This window comes from Bidens hawaiensis, unplaced genomic scaffold (assembly GCF_021521415.1).
Source record: "Bidens hawaiensis isolate Kalapana, Puna unplaced genomic scaffold, B.hawaiensis_p1.1 tig00018565_1, whole genome shotgun sequence".
In the NCBI taxonomy this organism is placed as follows: domain Eukaryota; kingdom Viridiplantae; phylum Streptophyta; class Magnoliopsida; order Asterales; family Asteraceae; genus Bidens; species Bidens hawaiensis.
In genome coordinates this window covers 102,007-110,955 of record NW_027492808.1, presented here as the reverse complement: position 1 = coordinate 110,955, position 8,949 = coordinate 102,007, and the positions used below count along the sequence as shown (strand labels likewise).

Sequence of the window (8,949 nt, the reverse complement as noted above, 5' to 3'; positions counted from 1 at the left end):
TTTGAAAAATATACTATTATGCTGGTACATCTCATAATATTTTTCTCCTCTTAAGAGTAGGGCTGTCACTTTTACCCGAAACCCAACCCGAGAAAACACGTACCCGAACCCGAACTAACCCGACCCGAAAAACCCGAACCCGAGAAAAGACTAACCTGAACCCGAACCGAAGTAATTCGGGTTGGTTCTCGGGTTTGATTTATAAGTTTCGGGTCAACCCGAATAAACTTTTAGTTTTGAAATTAAATATACTTTTAGATATAATAGGCTTAGTCTTAGCCACTAACGTTATCAGAATTTGGTCATAATCGATTGTTGTCATTACAACTATTATAGATCCATTGTTTATTGCTAATTTATGTTTTTAGTTTATTACTAATAGCAATCGTCATCGAACAACCAAATCACGCCTGATAGAAGAGAATTATGGTTCAAGTTAGTTTACTCTTCTTTTGAATTGTTTTATCAAGTTATGCTGGTTTATTATTTCATTATTTGCTTACGAGCAAAGAATAATATGCTGTTTTAATTTTAGCATTTTTTTTTTGTTTTTTGGTTTGTTTTCTAGGATACTCGAAACCTGATTAACCCAACCCGAAAAAACCCAAACCCGAATTAACCGAACTCGAAAAACCCATGAGAGATTCGGGTTGAGTTTCGGGTCAAGATTTAAAACTTTGAAACCCGAAGAACCCGACCCGAAAAACCCGAAACCCGAAAAACAAACCAGAAGAACACCCCTACCTAAGAGTTTGCCACTTATTTTGTGCTACCTTTTTTGTTCAACGTTAATTATGTTGGTACATCTTACAATATTCCTTAACTTTTCATTTTCAACTTTTACGTTCTTGAGTTTTTTTAAAGGGGGGAAATAAAAGGAAAACTAAAGATGGTTAAAAAATGAGTGTTCTTGAGTTTTTTTTAGAATGGAAATGAAAGGAGTATGAGGAGTTAGGAGGAATTAAATTAATGTATTTTCCTAGTAAGTTATCCTCCCAAAAATGAAATGATTACTAAGGATAACTATTTTTTAACATAGTTATCATTTCCTTTTCTCTAATTTCCTTTCAACTCAAGAACACACATGATTAAAAAAAATTCATTCCCTTCCCTTCCATTTCTTATCCTACCCTCTCATTTCCATTTCTTTCATTGGTTAAAAAACTCAAGAACAAGACGTACATTATATATAAATACAATACAGAGTTGGATTCAAATAAAAAGATTAGTTTTCCTAATAAAAACAAGGAAGAAAGTATTTTAGTCATATACACCCAACCCATCTTCAACCTCAACCTCGTATGTCCTTTCTCTCATAAACAGACAAATGCCCTCCATCTTCCAAATCACACAACAAGACATCACAACCAGTCAACCACCACCGCCACCTTGCTTCAACGTTCGCCGGTGATTACGACGATGGTAGCGGTGCCGTCGCCGGAGAAGACGTCTTTTGACCGCTTCTTGTTGTTGATCTTACAGCGGCTCCCCGTAGAGATTCTAGGTCATCCACCACCACCAAGCGTCTTTGTCGCTGCTTCCACCATCTGATTCGTTTCCGTCTCCACCGCCACCTTCCAGTCTGTCTCCTTCGCTTCCGCCACCGTCGCATCATACTTCCGGATTCAATTGAGACAAGAAATACATGGATTTAGGCTCCCCGGAGTTCCATTTAAAGTTTCCGAAAGTGATGTGATAATGGTGATTGTGGAGGTAAAACACAATGAGAAATAAAATGAAAAACACAATGGTGTAGATTAGGAAGTTGGCTGTTTTTTATAAAACACAATGGCTGTTTTTTTAATTTATTAAACATAATAATTGTGTCTTAGAATCTGGTTAGGTTTTTGGTGAATTTGTGTGTTTTATTTCATGAAAAAAATTTATGATAAAACACACTAGTGTAGAACACAATGAAATATAAAATAACACAATGAAAAAAAAAACTAATTTATAACCGAGTTCATTGTGATAGTGGTGAACGATTGGTGGCAGTTTTGGTGGTTGTGGTTGTTGGATAAAACACAATGCCTATAACCTATTACACAATGTATAAAAAAATCCTCTAAATTTTTTTAATTTTTTTTATAACAATATGGTACTCATATTAAAGATAAAAAAACGTTTATTATTAAAGTGATTTTTTTTTTTAAAAAAAAGATGTCGTATAAAAAGTTATGGACGTTTTAAAACTATGGGAGAATTGACATGTGTCTTGCATGTGGGGAGAGTAAGTCAACAATCATGTGTTCTTCCTTTTTTACCCTTATCCTTAATTTTCACTTGATTTCCTTCCTAAGCTAATCTCAACCATTCAAATCTAAAATGAATGGACAAGATTATTTCATATAATTCCTACAAAAATTAATCCTCTTATTATAACTCAACCCATACAATATAACCCATAAGGTTTATTTTTAATTTTAATAAATCATGTAGTTTATACGTTTTTTTAACTTTTGTTTTTAAGTTTTGGTCATATTTGGGGAGTTAACAAGTCGCAACGCGTGTGCGTGGTTCAACATTTCTACATCTATTTTCGGGCGGTTTAACCACCCATCGCAATGTGTATCGTTATTCATCTTTATTGTTAGTCGACGTAAAACACGTGTTGAAATCCGGTACAAAATTGATACCTATGTTGGTAATGTCACGAGGACCAATACCGGTATTCATTTTAATGGCTTTCAGTCGATTTAAATTAAATTCTGGCGCAACTCACATATACGTTTACTAGTTCTTAATCAATTTATACATTATGACATGACTAATTTTTTTTTTTTTTTGAGTTTTAACCTTGTAATGAATCCCTGCTCAAGGAGATTAACCGTTCAAATCCATTTCATATCAACATTAGTCCAACTTATTCATAAACAAATACGTATTAGGGATATTATGTTTTGTCCTCGTCTTTTATTGTGCCCTTGATAAGAGCTTATCACACACATAAATGTTAGTTTACCAAACACTTAATATTACATATTATTCTTTCATAGTTTACAAACCCATATTGTCTTGCAACTATTTATTCACAGTTATTCATTTAAACACACTACTTAGGCCGAAGCTCAATGCCTTCCACAATAAGACCCCCTTTATGCTCATGATGCTCTTGAAATGTCATCTCAACTTCACCTTCATCTCCATCATCGCAGTGGAATTCACCCAATTCAATCTCCAACCATCCATCATTTCTTGATGCCAGACCTTGTGCTTGCACCTGCGCCTGTAACAGTGGTCCTGCGCGAAGTGCTCGTGCACGGGCCTGTGGCCGCGGTTGTTGAAGACGGACATTTAGTCTCTCATTTCTTGTCACGCCAAAGCTAACTATTGTTTTTCCAGCGCCCGAAAGTCCCCATGCGTCCCTAGTAACACGATACACAAGATATGCGACATATGTTGTCTTTTGTGATAACATCTCACTTGCTATCTTGCCGCGTATGTCAAGCCACCATACGTGATTAAGTATACCTACCTCGGCAAACCTGCACCAATAGTTTCACACTTCGTTAATTTTGGCCACGATACCCTACCACTTGGTCCACCGCTTTTGCCAAAAATAAAAATAATCCTAGCATAGATCGAGAACGAAGGGATACCTTGATTCGGGTACATGTCCCCATTCCCAGTAACGAGTGTCATCACCCCACGCAATTGATAAGTCCCTTGCACCCAACATGTAACACTTTTTCCCACTCTCCTTATCTAGCTTCAAACCCTACATCAATAATTATATTACAATATCACCAAAAGCAGGGCAGCTCGACTATTATTTATAAAGAAGATAAAAGTTCAAGCATATATATTGCTACACCCAACAAAAAAGTATAGAGCCCATTTGCCCTATAAAAACCCCACATCAATTTCTCATACAATTGATCTAAGATAGGTTCAATACCTAGCAATGGTTTCAGTCCATAACACGTATTGATTGATCACTTGATTTTTAAATTCGCTTTAAGCCATGAACAACCTATTCATAATTGATTAAGAGGGTGCTTGGGATTACTTATTTAATTTGAAAACGACTTTTGGCCGAAGGTTTATAAGTCACAACTAGTATTCGGGTCTGCGTGTAGCGGCGGGGCCGTACGTTAAATCAACAGAAAAACGCATGTAATAACATTGAACCACGTCTCTCGAACCTATATCCTATATCGAGTCGATGTTAAAAAGGAACATTCTAATCAAAACAACCATTATTGAAACCTGTATATGAAATTGTGAACAAAATAATTAAAGATCCAAATTCTTATACTGGTTCATACAAGATGAAGATGTTTTTAATCATCAAGTATTAACCTAAATTATTAAAAGATAGTCATGAAGAAAGTATTTGGAAACTACATAAACCGATAAAAAAAGGTAGAAGTAAGGGGAAGGTAACAACGAGAATAAAGAACAAACACAAAAAGATGAATTCCAAAATGGAAACTGCAGGACGAGTAATGTAGATGATTGAGTAAGTAGTACAAAAGGTCTTGAAAGTTGTCACAATTAATATATAGCCTGACTTGTTAACTTATTATAACTCTAATACAGCATGGATTGTAAGATTGATTGATTGATTTACCAAATGAGCATGATCGAGGAGGATAAAAGAGTCCGATAAGCGGTGATAGAGTTGCTTCTTAGAGTTAAAGAGCACTGGAGAAACCGCCTTCCCGATGATTTCACGGTAATCCAGCGGCAGAAACCGCTCCCAAACAGCGTCAGAGTCTGCGGCAGAATGGAATGCTTTGGAGATCAAGCCAGATCTGCAGGCATCGCGAGGTGACGTCATGGACAGGATATCTGTGACGCAGCCTTCTGGCAGATCGGAGATACTCGGCGTGGTCATTTCTCTGATCATGGGTTGCAAATTCTTTCAGTGGAAATATATAAATAGAATGAAACCAGTAAGAAAGTTTCATCAAACTTTGAAGACTACGTCAACTCAACTCTACTATTTAACTCTTGTAATCTTGCTCATTAAGTCTCATCTTGATCTTGTTTTCTTTTTCTTGTCTTTTTGGTCTTTCTACCTTTCACCTAGATTTCCCGACTTTATTTTTAAATAGTATTTTATCTATACTACTAGTTTTTTTGCCCGTGTATCACGCCGGTTATTTTAGATTTTTTTAAATAATAGATTTATTTGAATATATAAATTCACTGTTTTCTTCTAAAATTTGAACACACTCAACTTTAGTTTTTCATCTTTTTATCTCCTGTTCATATATTAATCTGCTTAAATCTTGACACCTCTAACAAACAATCATAATCCAGAAATTCATATTCATACAATAAAATATACACTCTATAATAATCATTTTCTTCTTCGTTTGTCAAATGTGACAATCATTATGTATAGTAATTCAACCCAACAAAATCCATTGAATTTCATGTTTGTAGTTTTTATTGTTGTATTTCATTTTCATTTTGTTGAGAATTTTAAATTTTTTTAGTTCTATTAAGTTTTAGTGAGTTTTTAATACGTTTGTATGGCCTTGTGGCGTACTTGTTTTCTCCTTAATTTATAGTTGGGTTGAAATCTAAGTATAGTTTTTAGGTTTATTTATAATAATGAGTTATATATTAATCTGCCATGTAATAAATTAATTGACAAAAGATCCATCTCTCTGAATGAATATATCTACTGAATATGATAAGTCCACAACTGATCTATAAAAAAACTACACGTCCAAACTTTTTTAACCAAAATCATTCACTTATTTTTACATAAATCGACCAAATAAATATTATCATTATGTTAGCATCACCACAAGTGTCGTAAGTCATTCAGTTGGGTTATCAACTGAAATATGTTATAACCCGTTTCATGAAAACAGGGCCTAACCTATGTGAGACCTGCGGAAACTAACACTTAAACGGGTCAAGAAGCTAAAAATCAACCTGTTTAATTACACAATATTTCTTGGTAAAGATGTTACCTTTACTTGTAATATATCAACACTTGAGCATGGTCTGTATTCGCTTCTGTATACACATCATCTAAATCAAACAAAAAAAGTCATTTGAAACTCATGAAGCTTTTTAAATATTGGGTTCAAGTCATAAGTCATAAGTTCTTTGTGAACATTATACAAAACTATAAAGGATTAACCAATCAAAGTGGGTTCAAATACAACATTAGTATCAACATACATAAAATTTAGATAATATATCTGAAATATGTGAACCTAATTCAAATGAACATGTTATCCTTGCATGCAAATAATCTTACTCGAAACTCTTCTTCTGGTGCCTAAAATCCAGATCCGACTCTGCCTTCTAGTGGTGCGATACATGGTTTAACATATTATAAAAAGTTGTAAGTTTCAAAATTTTGGAGTTTTCTATGTTGCGCTGCGTGCCGCCAAATTAAGTTCCATTGTTTCTATTGTCGTTGTTCCGCCTTCAACCTAATTTGCAACATGAATTAGTGAATTTTCACTTTATACATGCATATGCATTATGTATGTGCATACAAAAGAATAAGAACATCTAATTGAGAAATTACATCTAATATGTATAAACCTTCTATACAAAATATAGTAATATATATAATATTTAGAATTCAAATAAACAAACATAAATGAACATTCATGAAAATAAAAGAACCGAACAAAATATGTGCTCATGTTCGTTCTTTAATTAAATGAACACACATTTTTTGTTCAAGTTCATTAATGAACTTGCCGCCGAACAGCAAACTGTTCACTAAACGTTCGGTTCAATTATATGCCTATAAAACACTAATTTACTAATATGTATAAAATAACAGCATTAATGACTAAATTAATTAACTACTGTGTATCTTTCATATCTATATTGAATGTAACTTTGGATTATACAAAAAATACCCTTTGAGCCATTACCCGTCCCTACCATTAGGGATACTGTCATTTTACAACTTCTCAACACAAACGAAACCAAAATGATAGTTTGATACATGGGTGGGGCTTTATACTGAAAACTGACATGAAAAACTTATGCAAATATGCTAAAAAGAATAACAGATACACTGTAAAGTTAATTACTTGATTCTCTTCAATTACTTTTCAGTGTTTGGTTACAACGATTAAAACGATGATCTCACCATAACGAATGGTTTCAGTTGAGTTTGCGGGTCAACTGAAGGCCCTAACTTTAAGTGTGTCATTTGAAGTTACATTTGTTATAATAGATTCACTATAAGTAGCTATAAGAAGATAGATAAATAATTAATATTAATATTGACACAACACATGTACATAAATAATGTTAATTTCACCCATCACTGTAATTAAGCATTAGGGTAGAAATAAGTGATTGTAAACCTGACAATTTTCATAAAGTACTTAATAGTTATTTTTGTAGAATGTCAATAGTATAGCTTACCATATAATAATATTGAAAGCTTCCTCCCCGTTGATAAAACCGAACAACTGCAAATGCAAGGTCCTTCACGGGCCAATGTGCAAATCTTCCTCCTGAAGTTGTGTACCTTGCAAATAAATGAAAAACATATATAAAAAAATTGTGTCGGTGTGTATTGAGCACGTACAAAGATGTATTCAAACGCCTAAAGCTTAAAAAAATAAATGTTCAAATTTTGAGAAAGCATATTTCGTTTTTGTTTATGCACCGGAATCGTATTAATCGCAGGAGGCATGAGAGCGGGTTCTATTTTCCATGGAGACACTCTATCTGGACAAGGAATGGAAGACGTTTAACAACCCCTGACCCGAAACTGTGCACTCTTGACAACAGCATATCGTTAAACCAAAACTAATTAAAATCTTTATTCTTTGTGGCATTTTATCGGACACCTTGCGGGCTTAAAACTTATCTGTCAAGATTGTTAAGTTACATGTCCAATTGTTTACCAAAACCCTATGTTAACAAATATTGATCCATCTGAGACAAAATAATTTCCAATCAATAAAAATTAATATTGGTTTTCAACTTTATGGAAAATATGATTTATCAAAACTATTGTGATGTTCACAGGTTGTCAGAGTTGAGAAGGAGACTCACAACTGATGGTGTTGTAATAGGCCTGATGGTAACAAATACGGATCAAATGATAAAACATCAATGGTATCAATTTAACTGGCGTTGTACACAAGGCCCGTTTAAATCTGGATGAGCTAAATGAATTGGAGATGGACACAGCACACGTCGTTACAAAAGGAACCCCGTTATTCACATCGAACTCAATCGGAGGTGCTGTACCCAAACCATCGTTCGAATAAACTTCCGAAACTGCCTTCGTCTGAAACCACCGTTCGAATCACGTTCTTGCCATAGAAGAAAGCAATTTATCGGAATTGGCTAAGGAAGTCACCGGAAAAATAAGAAGGCGTTCCGACCCATTTAAGTGTATACAATAAATTTACATATTTCAAAATAATATGTTTTGTTAATATATTAAATAGTTACACATTACCCCCTAATTATAAACCACCTACTCCGTGACGTTTTAACGGCCGTAATTTTTTCACACGTTAATATTTTTTATAAAAAATTACACCATAAAAACGAGCATTTTATTCTCTTTAATTTGAGTATAGTATTGCTATAGTTTATTAGGTTTTAAAAAACTAACATGTTACGTACGTGATCATCTATTACAGACAACGGGTCGGGCATGTTCGGTTAATGATGTTGGAAAGGGTTAGGGCTAGAACAGGTTAATACAAAAAGGGTAAATTTAGTTCATGTCGGGATGAGTTTAAATTGAAAGGGTTCATGTCAAAACAGGCTTCGGGTTAAAACGTTTTTGGGTCCGAACAGGTCCGTCAAAACGGATTGGGTTTTAAAATTACTGTGCATTTCATCTTTGCTTCTTGCTTGTCGTCACTAGTTACGCGCGTTCAAGCATCAGTTACGTGAATGACATTGTTTATACACACCGGGTTGCTCACGTATAGGCATTATGTGGCGCACTTACTAGCACTGGTTACACGTCCAAAGCCATGTTAA

The 8,949-nt window shown here is 34.3% G+C and overlaps 1 protein-coding gene and 1 long non-coding RNA gene across 2 annotated transcripts; both read right to left on the bottom strand.

Annotated features, from left to right (window-relative positions):
- Positions 1 to 3,010: 3,010 nt before the first annotated feature.
- On the bottom strand, positions 3,011 to 4,884 carry LOC143556349 (putative F-box protein PP2-B12). Its single transcript, XM_077045685.1, has 3 exons — positions 4,574 to 4,884; positions 3,600 to 3,718; positions 3,011 to 3,485 (listed from the first exon to the last, which is right to left on the bottom strand). Exons 1-3 carry the CDS (start codon positions 4,850 to 4,852, stop codon positions 3,053 to 3,055), a joined length of 831 nt encoding a protein of 276 aa, XP_076901800.1. The 5' UTR covers positions 4,853 to 4,884; the 3' UTR covers positions 3,011 to 3,052.
- A 1,398-nt stretch (positions 4,885 to 6,282) lies between these two features.
- LOC143556348 (uncharacterized) lies at positions 6,283 to 8,292 on the bottom strand. Its single transcript, XR_013139367.1, has 2 exons — positions 7,363 to 8,292; positions 6,283 to 6,404 (listed from the first exon to the last, which is right to left on the bottom strand). It is a non-coding gene; the product is annotated as an uncharacterized LOC143556348 (long non-coding RNA).
- Positions 8,293 to 8,949: the final 657 nt, after the last annotated feature.

Coding starts and splice junctions, on each gene's coding strand:
- LOC143556349 (XM_077045685.1), bottom strand. CDS start 4,852: ATGATCAGAGAAATGACCACGCCGAGTATCTCCGATCTGCCAGAAGGC. Junction 3,719..4,573: donor TCCTCGATCATGCTCATTTG/GTAAATCAATCA, acceptor TTATTGATGTAG/GGTTTGAAGCTAGATAAGGA. Junction 3,486..3,599: donor GGACATGTACCCGAATCAAG/GTATCCCTTCGT, acceptor CTATTGGTGCAG/GTTTGCCGAGGTAGGTATAC.